Genomic DNA, 21,696 nt, shown 5'->3' on the forward strand with positions numbered 1-21,696 from the left:
TCGGACTAGTTTGACTCCTTCGTGGCTGAATAGATGTCTGCTTTCTTCACTTCTGACTTCACGTTCATTGACATGAACTGATTAATGAAGTCATTGGTTGATTGGTCCATGATAACATTGCCATTCTCATCCAGTCTCGATTGCTTGGCTTTAACGCCCTTGGCAGCGGACAATGCTCGCTTCTCTCCCTTCGGAGTGAGGAGGCTCTGGCTCTTGAGGTATTCCTGTCGGTATTCCTCCATGACCTTGGCCTTGACGTATTCGGGGTCGTGGCGTGTTCGGAAGCGAGAGTATTTATTGCGGAGTTCATCGATCACGCTAGAAGGGAATGGCGGGCTATCTAACGTGGGCACCCAGGACGCCTCTGCGACCTCGGGGCCTCTTGTGTCAGATTCGTAAACTTCTTTGCCAGGCTCGGCCTCGTGAGGCCATGGGATGACCATTCCTGTTCCGCTGACATAGCGAGTGTATCGTGGGAGTTGGCTGTATGATGGGCGCTCAAAGTGCGGCGGGCCGGCATAGGCGTGCTCCACGATGCAATCCCTAGTGAGGTCTCCGTCTTCCACCGCAACGACATGGCGAACGTCGTCCATCGAAATCGGTAGTGGCTGGGTCATGACGTCTTGGCTTATTCCCATGGCATCCTTAGCCCATTCGGGGACGACGACTTCGGTCTAAAATAATGCTACCTGTTAGCAGCGATCTCAAGACACGAGCATCAGTTGAAAGGAGATGACATACCAAGTTGGTATCTTTCACAATGACCGTTTCGCTCTCCTTATTGACCTGGGTGATCTCATTGATCTTACCCTTATCTCGACCTCGAATGACGCAGACTCGGTCTCCAGCGGCGAAGAGGATGTGCTTGCGGCGCTTGTTTTTGGGCAGTGCCGGAGGGTGCAAAAGGACAGAGTCCGCAGCGCCGAAGGTGTGTGGTCGATCACCAGCATCTCTCATGGGGGCCAGATCCTTCTTGTAGTAGTCGTCCCAGCGAGCCTGCTGTGCTCCTTTAATATTGGACATCAGGGCACTGTTGTAGTCTTTCCGGGTGCGAGTCCTGTCCATGCGCTCGATCCGTTCATTGGCCTTGCGGGCGCGAAAAGCCTTGGACTGAGCCTGCTTACGGGCCGTAGCAGCCCGTTGGATGACTTTCTGCATGCTGTGCGAGGGAGGTGTCCAGCAATGGCTGAACGGTGCTGCTCGTCAATGTTCCGAAGCGAGTCGCGAGCCGAAAATTACGGCCGCACCCCGGTCCACGTGATTTAACTAACTATCCATGGATGGATCCCAACAGTGTGGTTATGTAAGCATGCTGTCGCACCCCGGGGCCCTGTTGAATCGAGTTGCTATATAAACGGTGTTGTTTGGAATTGGTCAACGTGTTGGAAATTTGATGGCAGGCATCATGTTACTCTATGTATCCCTCGTGGTGGTCAATCAATACGGGAATGTGTGTCTTCGAGCTAGAATGATCCTGCGGCGTCCGAACTGACAAATTTATATTTCCACGAAAGTTCATTTGGAAGAAAAAAACATAAGGAATGTCTGAGGACCTCATCTACCAAGTAGCCTGTAAAGTAACATTGAAGCAGCGAGATCGCAGCCAAATGAGGACCTAGTGAAACTCTTACTACCTGTACCGATCAGTTCCATCTCCTAGTAGAGCAGGGACCAGCTATCACTGCCAGTGGCACCAGACTATACTAGTACGCAGCAACGCGCTCCGAGTCGGGTTGCTTCTTCTCCAACTTGAGAATCGTGATCATTACCATACAGTAGTATCCCAGTTGACCTGTGAAGTTCCCAAGTATAAATTGCTCCAGATATAGGAACTGGGGAAATTCCATTTTGTGTACCGAAATACCTTTTAAATCAGCATATCGTGGACTTTTCCAAGTCGATGCCTAAAGACCGTATAAGAACATGCAGTTCTGCACAGCCCGTTGTACATGTATTGACAATAATCTCTTACACCGGGGAAACTCGTTAGAAACTACGTGTAACGAAGGGAATGGTGAACTCGAATTTGGTGACCCCATCAAAGGCATCCGACTTCCTGTACTCCGTACAGAAGCCCGGACTTTACATGCAGCGTGGCACCATTGATCCAATCTCTCATCTTGACACCATGATTGGATCCTGATCTTGAGGCAGGCAATCAGATCGGAGATCAGATGACAGCTCCGCATGAAATTTAAGATCGCTGTGGCAGCGCACAGCCAAGCAAAAAGGTGTATTTAACTCCGTTAAGCCCTGTTGTGAAAACGGCCCTCACCCGGGCGCCCGAGAGCTCCATGCCAAGATCGAAACACGGCCGCTTGGTCAACTGCCTTCCGACATGAACATCAAGAGGAGTAAGGCAACCCGCAGACCCGGACTTAAATCGCGAGTGCCCAGCGAGTGCCTAGCACGGACAACTCAAGAAGCTTGGTCAACTCACGTATGCCGGCCGGAGAGATGTTCGGCTGTGGAGAAGACTTCGGATCGCGGACGATCCAACAGGATGACACGTTCTTTTCGCAACCTGCGGGTGAAACCTCAAGGATGGGACGGGTCTAGAAGGTCGTCGCGGCCCGTAATCCGTACAAGAACAGAAGGCGGAATAGCATTATCAATTCGACGGCTTGTCTCCAAATTCTAGGCGATCAGCACGTTGGGACAAATGCAGCGGAGAGCTAACCCTCCTTGTCGATCAGACTTGGGTGGCTTTCGTTAGTGCGAGAGCTTTCTCAGGACGTGCGGACCATAAAAGCGGAACTCGGTACTTATGCTCTGCGGCCCAGGCGAATGAGTTTACTCGTAATTGTGGATAATTGTGGAGCAATAGCGTGCAAGTACGTGTACATACACAAAAGTGCTCTTTGCCTCGAACTCCGTTCCCAATACTTCGGGTGTACGGACCCTCAAAGCTAGTGTATTCTACACTTTCAAGGGACATTTAATTTCTCCTCGAATCTATTTTCGGGGAAATTGACTGACTAGTATTCCTTCGACAAACGGAGGATTCCATAGACTCCGCTTTTCGTCTACGGGAACTCTTGAGTGTCCCTCATTAGCTGCACCCAGCGAGATCCAACGGGGCGCGTGATTGGGAGGCCATCTGCGGTGTACATCGATCCGAGGCCCCTGAATGGCGTATCGAATTCGACGAGACTTGTGCCGCAGATCGAGCGTGCCGGTTTTCAGCCGCGTTTTAGCGTGATAGAAAGACGCCCCGGTTTATTCAGAGAGGGGTGCAGGAAGCTATGATAGTTGATCGTCAGAACAAACATGTCCAAGCATTTAGATCGGCTCCTATGCATCAGCGGGTAGACCGTTATTTTTTTTTGGGGCCCGTTTGCTTCAACGTCACACGGAGATATACTGTCGAGGTCCACGATCGTCCAATAGTGGACACCATGGATGGTGTCTGTGATAAGAGATGATTTCATCGAAATATGTGACCTGCATGCCCCTTTCGTCTGCGTGTATTGTACAACTACAGGCCACCCACAGTGACGGGACAAGGCTCGGTGCTTGCATAGATCGAACGGTAACTATTGTATCACTAGCATACGATAAGTAACCTTGTTCTCTGTATCCGTACGGGAGAAACGGTTGGTACTCTGGTGCAGGGGGCCACCGATCGTCTGCTACGCCATTGGGGGCGTAACAACACCATAAACGAGAACCATTCAAGTCCAAAACCGCATGAGCATTTTGAAACTGCCCCCCTTTTTTCCCTCCCTTTTGCGATGATATCAGCAGCACGGCATGCCTCGTGCCCTCAACATTGCAGCCACGGTGGCTGTGCTACGAAACAAAGAGTGGGCCTTTTGCGACGGGGAATACCAGCCAGCTCAGCCACACACAGCCTGCTAGGGCTGCGCAGAGTAATGGTATTACCGGGCCCCAGAGGTCCTGAAATAGGCGACAACAGCAAACCGAGAGAGGAAGGCAGCAGAGCTGAGCCTGACGTTATATTCGAGTCATGTGCAGGAAGCACTAAGGCCTGAAATAGCCTGGTACAGCCACCAAGATAGATTGTAGAACTATCTCGCGCTCTGGTCCCCGTAGCCCCTGGCCGCAGAACGGTACATCCCCCGAAGGCCGCCAATAAATTACAGGAAGGTACTCAGGTAGTATTGGACGGTACAGCGCAGCACCACAACAAATACAGCCAATACACCGCCCGGGCAAGTCTGGCCTCTATCTTCCTCCAAGTCATCAAATATTCTTCCCATCCTCAACCCCCAATTTCTGTCCCTTCCATCTCTCGATCGCTACGCCGAGTTGCGATAATTGTGGGCTTCTTGCTTGAAAGTCATTTACCCTACGGCCCGTGTGTTAAGACGCTCCCCTGAGATCCGACAAAGTATGATGAGATAACCCTTTTCCTACCCCCCGGGCCTGACTTGGTCCCTTTCCCATCCCTCACCTCCTCTTCCCCCTCCCCCTTCCCCACTGGATCCATCTCCAAGGAATCGCCTCCCCGCAGATCTAACAGCACGGCTTTTTCAACCCATCGTTTTTTTTTTTTCGTCACCAGTTTTGCTGACTGTTTCCTGGCTAAGATGGCCGAGATCCGTCGCAAGCTCGTCATCGTGGGTGATGGTGCCTGCGGTAAGACCTGTCTGCTCATGTAAGTCCGCAGTTATCACCGATATCTCTTCATACATCGGGTCTCCCTTCATCCCTCGAACGTGAAACTGACGTTCAACAGTGTGTTCTCCAAGGGCACTTTCCCTGAGGTGAGCTCCTATCTCACGCCCGCGGACCCCGATCACATGTCCTATCTCCGATCTGGGAATATCAACCTTATGCGATCTCCTCAAATCTCGTCCCCTCAAAACTGACGCGGCTATACTTTAGGTCTACGTCCCCACCGTTTTCGAGAACTATGTCGCCGATGTCGAGGTTGACAACAAGCACGTTGAGCTGGCTCTTTGGGATACGGCTGGACAAGAAGACTACGACCGCTTGCGTCCTCTGTCATACCCAGACTCGCACGTTATCCTGATCTGTTTCGCTGTCGACTCACCCGATTCGCTTGACAACGTTCAGGAGAAGGTCCGTTCTATATACCGCCCGGGGCCAATGCCCGGATGATATCGAAACTACATACTAATATCGATTTCCAGTGGATCTCCGAGGTTCTTCACTTCTGCCAAGGTCTCCCCATCATCCTGGTCGGCTGTAAGAAGGATCTGCGTCACGACCCCAAGACCATTGAAGAGTTGAACAAGACCTCCCAGAGCCCCGTCTCGACTGAACAGGTACGTCCGACTGGAACTTCACCTCCATCCGCACCAAGTTCCCCATGACTAACCTACAACCAGGGTGAGGAAGTCCGCAAGAAGATTGGCGCCTACAAGTATCTGGAGTGCTCCGCTCGTACCAACGAGGGTGTCAAGGAGGTCTTCGAGGCCGCCACCCGCGCGGCTCTGCTGAAGGTTGGCACTACCGGCCGCAAGGGCAGCGGCAAGAAGAGCAAGTGCATGATCCTGTAAACTACTCGCCAGCAGATGGTCCGACTCGAGTGGAGGTTTCAGCGGGTCTCGGGCATCCCTGGATAATATTGAGCCTGGTCGCTTTGAGTCGTGGAATCATCCCCCTCCCCAACTCCTTCTGCAGTTGATCGGCCTTGTGTTTCTCCTTTTTGCGTTTATTTTGCAGAATTTGTCTAGGGAGGCGTTGTCTTCATCATAACCCTGTGGGCTTTTCTCTTTTCCGTGTCTCTTCTTCCTCAAATCCGTCATCGTGGATCTCAAATGACAAAGTTGCCGCCGACTGGTGCGCAGTATACAATTTGGAAAAAAAACAAAACAAAAAAAAGCCCAAAAAAAAGAAAGAAAGAGAAGCCTTGGAATGTAGCGCCGGTGGTGAAGGTGGGCAACGCCGTGACTCGCCCTTGGACGTCGCCCTGTGTGTGATGATAGATGATTCCCGTTTCTCTCCCTTCGGATATCTCCCCCCCTCGCGAAGAGCTCTGTTGAGCTTTTTTTATTTTATCTTCTTTACTATATTGATTTTTGCTAAAGCTAATGCATAACTCTACTTCTGTTTTCTTGAGCCCCGTGCCTACCTGTTCTCGACAACCGTCGCAGCGTAGAGATGTAGAAAAGATATTATAAGTTCAGCAACAAGCTTGAAAGATTCCCTTTGGAGATCAGACTGAACATATATGGCTTTAGTCCTGAACGGGAAGAATAGCTAAGCTACCTGTTAAGTCGCAGCAGCCCCTCAACGTATCGACGGGCATCTATCCCAAGTCCCTCCACCAGCTTAGACGGCGTGTTTTCAGCACGCCCCCTACTGTGTTCGTTGACGAGGCGCCTCCCAAGTCCCGAAAGAAGCGGGCTCCACTACTCATGCGTGCATGTCCGGCCTGTGAGGCATGGTCACTCGCCATGCGGATGATGAAGGCTTCGTGGGGCTCAGCACAAGACTCGAGCCGAGACTTTGGTGATGGGTCTTGTTGGTCATCGGCCATCGTGGACAGAGCAACGGACGAAGAAGTTGTGGATAGAGCTCGAGGTGTTGAATCGCTAGGACTTGAGGGCATGCGTACCCAAAGGACCCACCATCCACGACTCATCTTACAAGTGCGCTCAATTTCCTGGGGCCGACATCGGGTGTCGATATATGTAGTCAGAAGGTGTTGGTGAATCGTAAGGCTCTCGACGCGGGTCCATTGCTTTGAAGGTTGGTTAGGAGTCGATGATGAGGTGCGAGGTGAGTGAGAGGTTTCGAGGGGTTGGAAAGGTGTGCCGAGATTTGGTATGTTGGGTATGGAAGTGCGAATGGTCAAATTGGATGGGTCATAGACCAGATCGTAAACTGACTGATCTCGGGGAGCGAAGCGTTTATTAAGCTCTGAATTATTGGAACTTGCGATACGAGACGTGGCGGCTGTAGTTGAAGTGGACGACACGAGTGGTTTTTGGAGAGGGCCCAGTTGGTGATGAATGCTAGAATAGAGGGCAGGCGAAGAGAGAGCCGCGGATTCTGAGTCGAATAAGAAAGTGAACATGAAGGGTCGGTACTAGTAACTTGGTTAGGGCAGGGGCTTTTTTGTCAAGCTTGGCTCAGTCTTACCACGTAGATTACTGCATGGAGCTTCTGCCGACTGTCCACATTTTCACCACCGCGCAAGTGAAGGTGGAGAGGTCGATGCACAATGCGAGTTTTCGTATTTGTATCTGACACGAGGACTGCGCTCTCTTCTTCAAAGTCATCCAAAGTATCTAAATCATCTCGAGCCCCCAGAATAAATCGACCCATGGGCTTGGGCTTGGGCTCCAGAGGAGGATCACTTGTTTGGACTGCATTCGCTGACGATTTTGGACTAGGGGTACTGGACTCAGTAGATAGAGGAGATGCAATCTTGCTAGGGAAACTCCAGGCAGATCCATATCCCAGCGTCAGCACTTTCATCATGGTATCAGTACCAAATGCTGATGCCTCGTTCTTCTGACTGCTGTTTGCAGGCGAAGAAGCACCGCTGTTTTCAGGCACCTCAACCTGAGATTGCGAAGTAGCGGTGATAAGAGGACGCGGAATACCCGGAAGATGAGTCTGTTCTGGGGTAGAACTCCTTTCGCCATGACTGCTAGTACCTCCGTGGAGATGTTTACCGCGATGCCTTCGCGGCTTTCGCCTGCGCATTGAGCTCGGGTCTCGCCCTATGCCGTAAGCTGCGTCACCATACCGGTAAATCCATTCCATCCAGTGAGAAATTCGTGCTACAGATCTTCGGGAGATGGTATGAACGCCGGAGAAGACTACGCCGTCCGCTGACTGAGGGTCTGCGTCCATTCCTAGCCATGCCTCTCCCTTAGAGTCTGTTAACGGCGGCGAGTCGCTGTTATGGCTGTGCGGCTCGCCAAACCTGGAGACGACCAAGTCTTGGAGTCCTTCTGTCCTGGAAACAAAGTCCTCGAGTACCTCTCTTTCTCCGCTGCCCCACTCTTCTTCTCCCACGCCGATACCCAGCTCCCCGCCGGCGGCGAGCTTGATTCCGTTGTATATCTCGACAATTGGGTTCCCACTTAGCAGAAGCTCCCAATTCCAGGCAAACTTCTCCCAAAAACGCTCCATGAATAAACAGAAAGCAGATCGTCCCACGCGTGTATATAGATCGTTCAGCGAGTAATCGTGATGCAGAAGGAATATTGAGTAAGCACGGCGTAATTGCTGAGTGAGCAAATGGGGAGGTCCCATCTCCCTCGAGGAGTAGTGATAACTGGGCCCATTACTCTTATCTGTCGAAGAAGGTTGCCTCGCTTCAGCTAACAGCCGAGTAAGGTCAATGTTCTGGGCTGAATGTGAGCAGCTAATTCATACAGTTGAGCTCAGAGCATACTGACAGCAACAATCCACCAGTCCTTTTCTAGCTCAAAAAGAACTATGCGGGATTTCTCCGTCTCGACGTATTCCAGAGGTTTGCTAGAGAAGGTGCTATTCGAAGTAACCATGAGCGTCCATCCTATAAGCCCCGCTGGTAGAGTGATCCGTACCTGGCAAAGCTCACCATCCCCTGCGCGAGGCCAATCTGCCACAATCTCTCATTCTTCCCATCTGCAGGGGGGCTTGCGCCTTCTTCCTCATTGCTTGAGCCTTCTGTACGCTGTATATAGCCCGAACGTGACGTGTAGAACACAATCTGGTCTTCGAGGGTCTCGTCGGTGGGTCCGAGAGTTGGATTGTATATGGCGAGGAAAGACAGCTGCGCGGGGATCACGGGCTCATGTTCACTTTCCGGCATGGCACTGCTAACATCCGAACCACGCACTGAGCAGGTTTGAGAGGTACGCAGCAAGAGGAGTTGCTTCTCTGGGAGGCGTGGGACTGACGGTGTTGCTATCACGTGGCACTTATCGATAAACCGATAAGCCGATAATCGCGAACTGATCTTAGAAGCTTCATCGGCTGTTGAATTGCAGCTTAACCGGCTAATAATGCGGCTAATGCAGGGCCCAGGGGCATTTGCCCTCTGTAGGCAGCCTTTCTCTATCAAGTTCCCTGCACGTCGATTCTACTCCAGCCGATATTATGACCCTTTGCGGATTCTCTTCTGTGGATCCGACGACTTCAGCATTGCCTCTTTGAATGCTCTCCATGCCTATCATTTGAGGCAACCAAGCCGTGTTGCTTCAATTGATGTAGTGTGTCGACCAGGAAAGCGAGTTGGTAGAGGACTGAAGGAGATCCGAGAAGGTATTGTCTATCTGATCTGGAGTTAATATTTGGCAAACTAACGGGATCAAATTAGTTCCTATTAAGGCTGCAGCATCGGCCCTTTCGCTCCCCATCCACGAGATTGACACCTTTACGGGCTGGGCTGTGAGTTCGTTCTATGCCAGTATATGCAGTTAGCTAACTAGAATAGCCCCCGGTAACCTCTAATGGACCTATCAATTTGATCATTGCTGTGTCCTTCGGACTGTTTGTGCCGCCACGTATCCTGAACAATGCGAGCTACGGTGGGCTCAATGTCCATCCCTCAATGCTTCCAGAGTAAGCAGATTTGCAAAGTGTTGAAGCTAAGTTGTTGACCGTTCTGTGCCTAGCTTCCGTGGGCCGGCCCCTTTGCATCATACTTTAATGGCGGGTCGAACTACGACGGGGGTAACACTGCAAACCTTGCATCATAAAAGCTTCGACCACGGGCTTATAATTTCGCAAACGCCCTCACCGGGATTCAGTATTCCCAACCCAGATTCATGTGATGTTCCTGAATTGTTGAATCTTGTGTCCCCCAAAGGCGCCGAGCTACTCGTGGACGGCATTGACAGAGGTCTCTTTGTGCCTCCAGTCAAAGATGTAGGGTGGAAACCGGATGGAAAGACTCATCTCATCCACGCCGGGAAAATTAAGCCCGAGAATAGGCATATTGACTGGGCAGTTTGGACCAAGCAAGATATCGAACGACGCAACCGGGTCCTTGGGACTGGGTCTTTATGGAGCAAAGCACTGGTTGCTAAGAAATCTGCTCAGACTGAATTCGACCACAAGCGAGTTATCTTAACTGATCTGGAAGAGGTGGAGCCTCCCCAAGGATGTGATTCTTTTCCAGTAGTCCCTGGTCAGCCATTCACAAATTCACCGCATCCTGTTCAGCCGAAAAAGGGCAGGGCTCTGTACGTCTTGACCCAAGACAAGAAGATACTGCGCATCAACCGAATGAAGGTGGAAGGGGAGCCGGTCACCGACGGACTTCAGGCGGCGATCAAGGCTCGTATGTTTGACGTACAGTCTTTCCAATCAGGCGGCACGGATTTTACACCATTTCGTCAGCCTTTTACCTGAATGGGGCGAGGCAGACAGGGGGGGTTTTTTTTTGACCCGCCTAATCTTTGTAAATATGATATGTACAATACTTGATTCATTCGACGGCCCTGTTGGGCACATGCAGTGTATGCGGCTGTGAAAGGCAGCCAGCTGATTCTACCCCACTTGCAAAAGGAGCCTCAGGTGGGTTTTAGACAGGATCTTAGCCCGTGGATAATCTGCCGAAACCATTTTTTATTCGCAAATCAAGAGAGATAGCTCGTAGTCAAGTTACTCTTCAGCTATATTTACACATCACTGGCAGGCATAATGGTAGACGTGGGGGCATTGAGTCTGGCCGGTACTATTGCATTGCCCAGTTCACGCAAATCGGGATAGAGGTTTTCAGGCGCTTCTTCGCTTTGTATCGGTCGGTAAATGGAACGCTCGAAGAAATCTCGGACAAGAGGAAGCAGATCAAGGCTCTTCTGAGAGACCTTGCATTTCTCGCGTCTGTCCCTGACATTCAAGTCGACAGGGAGCATATACAAGCTTGTCGTCAAGTCCTCGAGAAGATGGCCCAAGTCCTGGACTCCTCCAAGGGGAAGGGAAAACGCCATATTATTCCAAATATCAAGGCTGCGATACGTGTGGTAAAAGTCGAAAAAAAGCTCGAGCAGCAAGTCAGTCAGCAGATATGCATGCTACAAGGCCTCCAACTGTACGTTATTTGCTTCGCCTATCACTATTTGCGAGCAGATTAACCTTGAGCTGTGACGAATAACCAGATGTATCAATTTAATTTTGGATTCTGGGTTTAGAAATGCTAATACTAAAAAGAGACATTGATGTCCACATTACTCAACAGCTGCAGTCAATAAAACAGCAGTTGGAGGCTGTGATACTCCTGTGGAAGCCACTGCTAGAAGGTCCAGGCATGCAAATGCCCAAAGATATGGGGTATCCATGGGAAACTGGTGCGCCCCAGGACCATATTCGCATTGATGATGGCCTTGGCACATACTATCTACCGTTGTGCTTTTGCTGTTCACCATAGGTTTGGAAAGCTTTCCACATAATGAACAGTGTCTAATCTTGGCTGCAAGAATTTCTTGACCTTCTCGGCCATAAGTTCAAAAGCCGCGAGCTCCCGGGGCTAGGTTTGATCAAGAAATCGCAGGTCGAGTTATGGACTGCGGATAACAAGACAAAACTCGACAAGGATACTTGAGACATGCATGTGACACCAGGAAAAGGGCTGAAAAGTTTCTTTTATAATGTGTTCCATGATAGGTTTCAACCATTTTGCATGCATGCGCTGCGGAAAAGAGCAGCACACCAACATATATCGTCGACAGTTTAGCACTTGGTAAGGTGCCCAGGTCTCTTTTACAAGAAAAAAAAAAGAAAAACTGACGAAAAGCTAATTAATTCTGAATGTGAGCTAGAGATCCGTTGGGTGGAACCTGACGATATTCCATATGAGCCTCATGATGCCTTTTTTTCGACGCCTAAATGGACCTGAAGACGCATCAAAAACCTCCGAGTCGAGACCCAAAGACCATGCAGATTCGCAGAAGAACTTGAGAGAAAATGAACCCAGACCGAGGGCCAAGCACCATGATGATCCTCAAAGAATCGAGATGGTGTGTCGCCGACTGACGATGAAATGGGAACCTGTGTTCAATATCACTAATCGTTATCTCATGTGTCTTTGTATCCTGTATAGATCGACTCCATCGCTGTCCTGTCCGGAAATCACCCGACTCGTCAAAGGTCAATGCCCTCGACATAATACTCGGGGAATTTCACACCCCGACTACGGCAATATCAACTACCACAATGATCCATATTTTGATCAATACGGGAGATACAATGCGTTCCGCGCAATGTTTTATGACTATTCCCAGATATTTATTCGAATGATCGATATGCTTTCATAGGCGAAGAAGAGTTGCCTCTGGTGATGGAAAGTTTTAAGTTAGTAATGGACCGATGGGAAGAAATGATCCAGAAAGGTATCCGAGAGTACCGGTACGAGGTTCTCGATGCCTTCAAGAGTCTGGGAGTTCCACTTTCCCCTGGCGAGCTCGAATTTCTGGATGAAATGGAACAGCTGGAAAATGACGCCTATATAAACGAATTTAATGAGCTGGGCACGCCATCCGCCGAGATTCATGGGTCTCGAGTTCGGAAAGAGGAATCTGAACGGAAGCAAAAACCCACAGAAAAGAAGCCAGCCCAGTGGCCGATGATGAGAGAACTCGCCGATATCCAGCTTGGGCGATGGTCTGGGAAGCCACATTGGGCTGTTGAAAATTAATGTTCGACTTTGCAAGTTGCTAAGACGAGCTATTATCTTTGTATCTAAGTTTACACCACTGGAAGCATGACATTCTGAATATAATCTCGAATTTATCCTCCCTAGGACTCGGAGTCGAGTGGTCTTCGACATGTCTATGACGTAGAAAGCCGTGTCTTCTCGAAAATCTATACTATCGCAAACCCGGAATCTGTAACTGGTATGAGCTCTGCACGTCAATAGCTTGGGATGGAAAGATGGAAAGCATACCGATCTGAATTGTCTGACCAGTCATAGACGAATTTTTGGCAATGTTCACGTATACCTCGGCAGTATCATCGACCTCGGCCTATGATTAGGCATATTAGCAAAGAGCAAGGCTTTTACTATAGGAGAGACATCAAACCAGTTTATTGAGCACGGTTCTCTCTCTAATGGCATCAATTTTTGCCTGGGGAAACTTCTGGCCCTATATTGTGTCAATAGAAGCCTCAACCGAGGACGAGGGGGCATACCCATTCTGTGAGCAAAAGACCAGGCAGAACAGCATTGGTGCGGATCTTGGCCCCTTGAGACTGAGCCAAACCTTTCATGAGGTGGATTGCTGCAGCCTTCGATACCGAATACGCCAAGCTACTTCCACTTGGAATGACACCCTACGGAGAGAACAGATTAGCGCCAGGTGATAAATCAAAAGGGGGGAAGGCAATGAATGTGTGATAGCATACCGCAACGGATGCAGTGATTATGAATGCTCCACCATCTGGGTTGGCGTTGAACGTTGGTGCAGCCGCTTTGAATAGGTAGAAGCTACTCTTCACATTTACATTCCAGCACTAGATCAAAGGTTATTTTTTGGCCTCTCCATACGCAAGTAATACTCACCCTATCCCAGTCATCATCATCCATCGAATCCAGATCACCGAAGTTGGTCATCTTAGTCCATCCCTAGAGAGATAATTACGAACGAATCAACAAAAGAGAGATCATTATAACGTACGGCATTTGAGATCACCACATCCAGGCCCCCTAATTGCTCTATGGTTGTCGTAACAGCATTCGTTGCCTCGATTCGCTTTCCAGCGTCCTATGGGATGAATCAGTTATCGCGATCATCATCCAGACATCTGAACATGACGAATACCGCTTGAACTGTAATAGTCTTCACGTTGTACTTGCTCGAGAGGTCTGTAGCAAGGGCCTCGGCAGTGTCCTTGCTCGAGACGTAGTTTATCGCGACATTACTTCCTTCGCTAGCAAACCTTTGAGCGACGGCAGCACCGAGACCACTTGGGCAGAGAAATCTGTCAATTCATCGGTCGATTTTCTGGGACGTTGTTTTCTTACCGAGAGCCACCGATGACTAGGACATTCCGGCCAGATAGAGAGTACGGCATGCTGGCGATCGTTCCACTAAGTAGGATATAAGTAGGATATAAATGCAAACCAGATCAGGCAAAGTGCAGTGCAACTGCAGCCAGATAGAAAGAATCTCGTTGAAGGAGAATGTGAAATGCGGGGTAAGATATAGAGCGGATTCCTGCGCGAGATCGACAGAGCGAATAGCGGGAGCGTTCCGAGGCTGGTTTTCTCGAAAATATCCAACCGAAGTCTACGACCATTGAAGAAAACGAAGACAAAACCCAGAGTATCATGACGAGTAGCACAGCCATGATCTAACTAGGATCATTGCTAGATTGGGCGAATAAAATACAATGGTCATTTGGAAGCCTTTAAGAACATTATTGATATCAGCTCCGCCTAGTAGGCTCATGACGCCTCGGCTCACAAGACGAGCCAGCCTGCATATTCTGTTTTCTTCATGCCCCACCAGGCCCGGAGGCCAGCGATGTCAGGCCATTGAACCAGAAACTTGTCAGCAAGTGGAAGCAGCAAAATACCAGAAGTGCTAAGCTTGGAGATGCGCGCCCATGATTCAATGTAGATCGTACGGAGCTTGGGCATCGTGGGTATGTGGCCTTGCAAGGTGATCCAGCGGTAGATGAAGATGCAGAACCGTATCGCCTTAGCAGCCGAAACCATGCACACCGCAACGGCTGGGCCGTTTGAGAAGATAAGATCAGGATACACAGATAAGTACTGCGAGGGAAGCTGTTTTTGACCCGGATGCCGGCCGAGGAGGACGAGGAGACAAGCCCAAAAGCACTGGAGGGTCGAGAATGGCGCAGTCCAGTACGATTGATGCACCCGGCGTGCCCGTGGGATAGTAATCACATCGTATTCTCCAATGTCCGCGTGACCACTCTCCTTCAGGCTTTTGCTGTATTCGGCTTCGAAGTCCACGGCCTTTTTGGCGCTGAATTTATCCCCCGAGGTCACAACATAGGTCCGATAAGTACAATCCTTCTGTTCGTAAGCCTTTTCTAGGATGTAGAACATTTCAGTGGTGTGGCCACCGCTGCCCAGCACAACGAGAACATGGATAGGTGTGCCGCGCCGGCGCATTCGAGGGACGGGGGCATGATGCGCGATCGCGAGCGAGGTGACAACGATCTGTGGATGGTCAAGTCAACTCCAAGGCAGAGACAATGGTACCGGTTGCTGGGATGGGACTTACCAGAACAGCAAGGGCTGCAATGATTGCTGTAGGAATGAACAGCTTCCAAAAAAGGTCGCTGAATGCCATGATGTCACTGGGATTGTCTGCCAAAACAGAGAAGAGTCGCTCAAGGGGGAATGTGGTTCATCAGGAGGAGCCCATCCTTGAATGAAAGACCTGATAAGAATTCCCCCGACTAGCGAAAGCCAAAGCGACCGGCGGTGGCCGCTCAAGTACACGTTGAAAGCGAATCCGAATCCAAGTGTCGCGTCCACACGTGCCGCTGTGCGCCGCCTGATTTATTGGATTTTCGCAACTTCCGCCCTTCCTGGATACCACAACAAACACCTCCCAACCCGGTTGTGTCGACTGCTGCGATGACAGTATGGCGCTTTTTTCTAAGCGTCTAACCTGTCATGGCTGCGGGAAACGTCCTGCCAATTCCAGTCATGGCCCTATCCGCGACTATTTTCAATGCGAGAGTTGCGGCTATGAGAATTTCCTAGATCAGGTGCGCGCCGCCGTCTTTACGACATTGGGATGATAACTGACATCGAACAAAGAATGGAGAAATTACAGATCCGCCGACTAACCTGATCGAGGCAAAAGTTCCCATTGTTGCAGAGCAGCCGTTCGAGTCAACCGACTTATTTTGCTCCCGATGTGTTCGCAACCAGCATCTATTCACAGCCTCCCTTGCGGAATACTTCCCGCCAAGCGATGAACCTTCAGACGAGGAATACGAGCGTGGCTATTCAGAGTTCCGCAGGGGTCTGGAAGACCGATACCCCCCAAGTCTGTGATCAATGCGAGCCTCGTGTCAGACAGCGGATTCGCCAGGCGGGCTATGAGGCTAAGGCCGACCATCTCAGACGCATGATGGACCAAAGCAAGGCTAGCAAGGCAGCTCGTCGGACACGAGAACGGAGTTGGCAGAGCTTGCTTGTATATGCCGGCGCTTTTGGTTATTGGACGAGCGTCCTTGGACAACTGGTGTGGGATATTGCCAGCATTCTGACTGCGACTGCCCCGACAGATGATCTCAGCATGTCGTCTGATACGTCAATGCATCTCTGGTCCTGTGCAGTACAGACCATAGAAATTTATCGAATCCCCCAAGAATGTGCTCTTGACATGAGTTCATCCGCAGGCACTGCGCTCGTTGTAGGTGTCCTATCGCTCTGGTGGAACCCCAAACTGCGTGCGAAGATCAATGGCAGATCTGGGAGATTCACTGGTCTCGGGGAATACTACCAAATTCAGTTCATTGCATTGGTGGTAAGATGTGTGTTTTGGGCTCTACTGAAGGATCCCTCCGCGAGCGGACTCGAACAAAACCTCCCACCGGCTCTGCATATGGTCATGTTGGCATTCACTGCCATTGTAAGCACACTTCTCGAATGAGGGATTCCAGATTACAGAAGCTAATACAAGATAGTGTGTCCTGCTTTCTCGCCGTGTCGTCGATTATGATACTAGCCCATTGGTGAATTGGTCTGACAATTCGTGGGAAATGGCGCCGATTCGAAGCACTCGAACTTCGCCCGCCTCTACGAGCCAGAAGCAAAAGGGTCCGCTGGCACCAAGCGCCAACTCCAATGCGCTCCGAAACCGCTTCCCTGTGGACAAATTAGCTGCTCCACGAGTCACTGTAGAGAAGCCGCCGGCTATTCCCACACCACCTCCCGAAAATGATGACATGGACTGGACACCCTCTCGACCCCAAGACCTTCAACCAAAAATAAGTGTCTACCACCGTAACCGAAGCCAGCCATCGGTGTTTGACGGGCCCAATCCTTTTCAAGGCCAGATCCCAGCCGCGCCTAAACCACCTGCTTGGACTCTCCGCACCAAGACATCGGCGAAACCAATTGAGCAGGTTGTTGAGCCTAATCCATTCCACCGCAGTCCCACTCAATCTCCTACTTCGTGGAAACGCAAGTCTGACAGCTCAGAGCCGATCTTTAAGCCTCCCAGGTTTTTTCCGAGCAGTGACCACAATACGTCGACCGGGCTGGAAACCTTGTTTGACCGTGCGTTTACCATCGAGACAGGAGATGAGCCAAAAAGGAATTGGCGCCAACCGAAGACGAGCCAAAAGTCGCCTCTCACCTATTCACAAGCTCATCTGATTTTCCAAAGTCTTCGACTGTCGCTCCTGTCTGCGTCGGTTGTCGCTTGGACACTATCTCAGAACCAATTGTTCTTCATTCGTGGAAACTACATTGAAATTGGGGCCTTGGGAAGCGCAAGCTTAATTGCTGGGTTTGCGTTGTTGGAAGCTGTGAAGAGACCCCTCGGGGAGTGGAATGGCATGGAGATCTTGATCTATATCACCGAACTTGGGGCTGCCGTCCACTTTGGAGCACATCTCCCCCAGGATTCCTTTGACAGACACTATTTCGACAGATACGGCAAAATCTTCCTCGGCTTCATGATCATCCAAGAAGCCTTGGGTCTCTACGCGCTCTACCAAGCCATTTCGAAAACTTCGGAACGAGACCCGACCAAACCCACATCGCCACAATTTGACTCATCTAAGCAGCAGTCTCCGCAATGTGATGCTCTCGCTTGGTCCCCATCAAATTCCCCAACCCTCGCCTCCCCGCCCTTAGGCTCCTTTGGTGCACAGTCATCTGCTCCTGCTCTTTCATTCGGTTCCACTGCTGGAACACAGAGCTTCTCATCTGCGCTACCGGCAACTGCTCCGCAGTATCGACTATCTTCGTCCCAATCTCTTCAGTCCTTGTCATCCGGAGGGCTTGACAGCTTACGACAAATGCCGCAGAGTTTGACCATGAAGTCTCTCAAAGAAATGGAGCCCTTATCGGATTCTGAGCAAGATTCGGATACGGAGACGGTTGCGACCACGGCCACGAATGCCACGGACGCTACCACTCGCAACATTCGGTACACTGGCCAAGCAAACCCGTATAGCAATGTCTACTCTCCACGACGGAGTGATCTTGGGCCTGGGATCGGTGGCTTGAGCTTAGATGACGGTCCATCTTCCCGCCGTATCACTCGAAGCCAGAGCCAGCGCGCTTTTGCAGGACAGGGCCTATCTAGCCGCCTTCGTCGTTGATATTACATCGTGTTTCTACCTGTTTATTTCCTCGATATTTGCCTATTCTTCTTATGTTTTCCTGCTTGGCATTTCCTTTCTTGTTGATTCAAGCGTGCATCTTTCAATATCCATGCCGAGGGTACTTCGTTTCTATTTTTGTTTTCCTTTGTTTTGAGAGCCGGGTTGGGGTGCTGTATATATCCTGCTTCACGACATATGATTTACGACCTCAATGAATGTGAATATCAGAGCATCTAATCAGATATCAGATCAAGCGAATGGATCGACCCGTTTATCTGCCGATCCTTATGCTATTCATCAAATTGTCCTATTGTTGACGAGATATACTATTGTAAGCGCACTGTACTTGGAGTGCCTCATGATGGCACACTGGCAGCGGTCGGCACAAGGAAAGTCTACAGAGAGGAAAACAAGCCATTCGTTAGCCATAACCAAGACGAGGGATAAAACTGCAACTGAAGTCCTACCCCCCTCTGCCAAGTGAGCCTGGTAGCCTTAGCGAGCACGGAAATCTCAAGAAAGTGGATTGATTCCTGGACCAACCCCATTGTCTTTCTAATTTCCCCCTCTAGTCAAGTAAGAGGGGGCCTTATCTTCTCGGCTCACCTGTTCTTCCTTCTAAGCTCCTGGGCGAATGTAGGCATAAGACGCAGACAACCCCGATTTCTGATTCCTTGAATGTTACACTTTCGTTGCTCCATCCCGTCTAGTACTAGTGGTTGAGGATTGGTATATCCCATTGTACCCTTCGACAGCTTCTCCCAACTCCTCAAAGACAATTTGCGCTAGCTTAACGTCTTTGTACAACGTCACCCCGCTAGGATTCTTCACCTCCAGCAAAGCTCCTATGGCGCCTTCATATCCAGCGTCAACCACGCCGGCAGTGATTCCAATGCCCGACCCCCATAGCGAAGACCTTGGCAAGATACTCGCAATACAGTTGTGTGGCACTCGGCCGGTTTCGTTAAAATCGACCAAGTAGGCGCCAGGTTATAACATTATTGCTCCACTCATGCATCGGCCACTTTAATTACACCTGCACCAGCGTGGAATCAGATGGAATGTCAAGCCGGACAGATTGGGCGTTAGCAAACTATTATAGGTCTAAGCACGGTTCGTATGTGAGTAAGTAGGGCTTCAACAATTGCCGCAAACTCAAAGTGTACCTCCTGTATTGGCTAAGGCTAAGCAAGCCCGGAGGAAGCCGGGACAAGAGCAAGAATACATCTCCGCAAGCCCTCATGTTCCATGTGTAATTTCACCCAATAGATGCCACTCGCTCGACTTGCGACTGCGTAGCTTTTTCTGTGTGACCGGTATCTAATCCGTGCTCAGGGTCGACCTTATTCTGAACAAGCTGGGTGACTCCAAACAGGTCATCCATCTTCTCCAGCGCCATACCTGCGAATGGATATTAGCCAAGTGTTCATTCCCCGGATGAAGAGTCCTTACCCTTCGTTTCTGGTATGAAAAACCACACCCAAACACCCATGGAGAAGCAGAAGCAGGCGAAGATGATATATGTCCTGTTCGAAAGCAGGATTCCCATATTAGCAAAGAACAGCCTTGTCGAGAGCCAGAGGATCTCACCCGTATCCATGAGCCCCAACAGTGGCGAGCATATTCGGCACAGCCCTGGCAACCACAAAGTTGAACAGCCACTGCGTCGCCGCTCCCAATGCAACATTTAAGGACCGCAGGCGAGCAGTAGGGATCTCCGAGACATAGATCCAGCAGACCGGGCCCCAGCCAAACTGGAAGAACGCCGCGAAGAGAAAGATGCAGACCAGCGCAACGTACCCGGCTGGGATCACCGGGGCGCCTTCCACGGGCGGTGCAATGCGGACGTATAAACCAATGTACAGCATGGCTAGCGCCTGTCCTACAGAGGTCCAAAGTAGAGAACGGCGGCGCCCGAGGGAATCAGCGACAAAGACTAGGAAGACGCCACAGCTGACCATCTTAACTATTCCATATACGCCTGTCGCGAACAGGTTGGTTGCGTTTCCAGTGACACCGAGCTAATTCAGAAAGCTGTTGATTAGATGGGAAGACGGGACGAAAAGAGGGGTGTGATGGTATTTGAGCCGTGACTTACGTTTTTGACTGCGACAACTTAGCGTTAGCATCACTCTCAAGTAAAATGCGATGGACTTACAAATTTGGGGGCTGTAGTAGTTGATGGCGTTCGTGCCCGTCATTTGTTGACAAACCATCAAGAAAATCGAGATCATCGCCCGATTGCGATTTCCAGGGATCAAACACATTTCTTTCATAAGGTCCCAGAACCCAGAGCCCCCTACGAGAGCCCGCTCTTGCTCTAACTGCACTGCGATGGCCTGGAACTCCTCTTCCAGATACGGATGATCAGGAGGCAAAGCGCGGACTTTACTCAAAGTAGCCCGGGCTTCTTCCCAGCGGTCCTGCTTGGCCAGCCATCGAGGCGACTCGTTGCAAAGAGACATACCAACAAAGAGAAGTACAGCCGGTAGGCCTTGCATCGCTAGTGGCACAAGGTACATTGCGGATCCGCTCAAGTGGAGGAGGCAGCCATAGTTGATCCAGAAAGCGAGAATGATGCCCATCGTGATGAAGAACTGGTATAGACCAGTTAACCCACCCCGGATTGCGCGCGGTGCGTTCTCAGATACATACAGAGGGTTGATCATGGAGGCGGCACCGACCCCAAAGCCTGTGACTAGTCTGGAGCACCGGGTCAGTCGATCGGTCTATTATGTGCGGGGAATGATCCTCTAACCGTCCAATATACATAGCTTCGAGATGTCCACTAGCAGAGGCTTGCATGATGACTCCTATAACTCCTGTTACAGCTGAGCCGAGCAGGGCAAATCGTCTGCCCCATTTATCTGCAGCAGGCGACGCGAGAAGAGCTCCGAAAAAGCAACCTGCTTGAAGAGTTGAAACGATATTGGCGGAGAGGTTTGCCTGCGCAACTTTATCGAGATTCTCAAGGCCGTACGTACTAAACGACGTACTAGATTAGCCTTTGCTTCTTCATAGGTACCGGTTGGAATGACCGACTGCATGAAAGGTGGCATAGTTAACACTCCGCCGATAATGCCGGAATCCATTCCAAATAACATTCCTCCGCAGCAAGCCTGAATGGAGTTTAGCTTGGCTCTTCACCGAGTGAGAGTAAAGAGAAGTACCGAGCAGGCTAGCAGGTAGACTCTCCATCCATAGATCTCTGGGGGGTCTGTTCTCATCGCCTCATTGTGAACGATCTTTTGCAGTATCCACGACATCGCGCACTTGCTTGTTCCGATACAAGGACCAGGTAGCGATGCTAGTTTATTGATTCACAGAAAGAAGAGCCCTGGGAACGAGCCGGGTAGATGACTGCTCTCTGCTAAATATAGTCAGAGAGTAGACCTCCTCTAACCTCCATCCCTAGCTCTAAGATTTCTTGGCAGCTATTTTCAAGCCTATCATAACAAGAATAGGAATCTCAAGCAGCTCAGTAAGCGCGGGGAA

The 21,696-nt window shown here is 50.4% G+C and overlaps 9 protein-coding genes across 9 annotated transcripts; 4 read left to right on the plus strand and 5 right to left on the minus strand.

Annotated features, from left to right (window-relative positions):
- Positions 1-5: 5 nt before the first annotated feature.
- Positions 6-1,158, minus strand: N7468_008645 (mitochondrial 54S ribosomal protein uL24m; the record flags this gene model as incomplete). The annotated part of the gene is made up of 2 exons (XM_058477941.1): positions 6-674; positions 742-1,158. 2 exons carry the CDS (start codon positions 1,156-1,158, stop codon positions 6-8), a joined length of 1,086 nt encoding a protein of 361 aa, XP_058328286.1.
- Positions 1,159-4,553: 3,395 nt separating this feature from the next.
- Positions 4,554-5,489, plus strand: rho1 (Rho family GTPase RHO1; the record flags this gene model as incomplete). The annotated part of the gene is made up of 5 exons (XM_058477942.1): positions 4,554-4,621; positions 4,703-4,730; positions 4,852-5,049; positions 5,121-5,255; positions 5,319-5,489. The coding sequence occupies 5 exons, from the start codon at positions 4,554-4,556 to the stop codon at positions 5,487-5,489; spliced, it is 600 nt and encodes a 199-aa protein (XP_058328287.1).
- A 752-nt stretch (positions 5,490-6,241) lies between these two features.
- Positions 6,242-8,907, minus strand: N7468_008647 (uncharacterized protein; the record flags this gene model as incomplete). Its single annotated transcript, XM_058477943.1, has 5 exons — positions 6,242-7,024; positions 7,078-8,300; positions 8,345-8,439; positions 8,499-8,814; positions 8,868-8,907. 5 exons carry the CDS (start codon positions 8,905-8,907, stop codon positions 6,242-6,244), a joined length of 2,457 nt encoding a protein of 818 aa, XP_058328288.1.
- Positions 8,908-8,939: 32 nt separating this feature from the next.
- On the plus strand, positions 8,940-11,482 carry N7468_008648 (methionyl-tRNA formyltransferase; the record flags this gene model as incomplete). Its single annotated transcript, XM_058477944.1, has 8 exons — positions 8,940-9,198; positions 9,254-9,324; positions 9,371-9,498; positions 9,552-10,219; positions 10,397-10,455; positions 10,632-10,972; positions 11,092-11,228; positions 11,358-11,482. The coding sequence occupies 8 exons, from the start codon at positions 8,940-8,942 to the stop codon at positions 11,480-11,482; spliced, it is 1,788 nt and encodes a 595-aa protein (XP_058328289.1).
- Positions 11,483-12,238: 756 nt separating this feature from the next.
- On the plus strand, positions 12,239-12,574 carry N7468_008649 (uncharacterized protein; the record flags this gene model as incomplete). The annotated part of the gene is made up of 1 exon (XM_058477945.1): positions 12,239-12,574. The coding sequence occupies one exon, from the start codon at positions 12,239-12,241 to the stop codon at positions 12,572-12,574; it is 336 nt and encodes a 111-aa protein (XP_058328290.1).
- Positions 12,575-12,746: 172 nt separating this feature from the next.
- N7468_008650 (uncharacterized protein) lies at positions 12,747-15,200 on the minus strand (the record flags this gene model as incomplete). Its single annotated transcript, XM_058477946.1, has 10 exons — positions 12,747-12,902; positions 12,960-13,022; positions 13,069-13,209; positions 13,282-13,389; positions 13,439-13,501; positions 13,554-13,640; positions 13,698-13,842; positions 13,901-13,966; positions 14,343-15,067; positions 15,132-15,200. 10 exons carry the CDS (start codon positions 15,198-15,200, stop codon positions 12,747-12,749), a joined length of 1,623 nt encoding a protein of 540 aa, XP_058328291.1.
- Positions 15,201-15,833: 633 nt separating this feature from the next.
- N7468_008651 (uncharacterized protein) lies at positions 15,834-18,198 on the plus strand (the record flags this gene model as incomplete). The annotated part of the gene is made up of 2 exons (XM_058477947.1): positions 15,834-16,496; positions 16,552-18,198. 2 exons carry the CDS (start codon positions 15,834-15,836, stop codon positions 18,196-18,198), a joined length of 2,310 nt encoding a protein of 769 aa, XP_058328292.1.
- Positions 18,199-18,882: 684 nt separating this feature from the next.
- Positions 18,883-19,451, minus strand: N7468_008652 (uncharacterized protein; the record flags this gene model as incomplete). The annotated part of the gene is made up of 2 exons (XM_058477948.1): positions 18,883-19,151; positions 19,427-19,451. The coding sequence occupies 2 exons, from the start codon at positions 19,449-19,451 to the stop codon at positions 18,883-18,885; spliced, it is 294 nt and encodes a 97-aa protein (XP_058328293.1).
- An 8-nt stretch (positions 19,452-19,459) lies between these two features.
- Positions 19,460-21,467, minus strand: N7468_008653 (sugar porter family MFS transporter; the record flags this gene model as incomplete). The annotated part of the gene is made up of 8 exons (XM_058477949.1): positions 19,460-19,602; positions 19,654-19,727; positions 19,792-20,222; positions 20,300-20,307; positions 20,360-20,904; positions 20,960-21,147; positions 21,198-21,320; positions 21,372-21,467. The coding sequence occupies 8 exons, from the start codon at positions 21,465-21,467 to the stop codon at positions 19,460-19,462; spliced, it is 1,608 nt and encodes a 535-aa protein (XP_058328294.1).
- Positions 21,468-21,696: the final 229 nt, after the last annotated feature.

Source organism: Penicillium chermesinum, assembly GCF_028974085.1.
Source record: "Penicillium chermesinum strain IBT 19713 chromosome Unknown utg000006l:1.0-2335141.0:1.0-2336784.0, whole genome shotgun sequence".
Taxonomy (NCBI): Eukaryota; Fungi; Ascomycota; class Eurotiomycetes; order Eurotiales; family Aspergillaceae; genus Penicillium; species Penicillium chermesinum.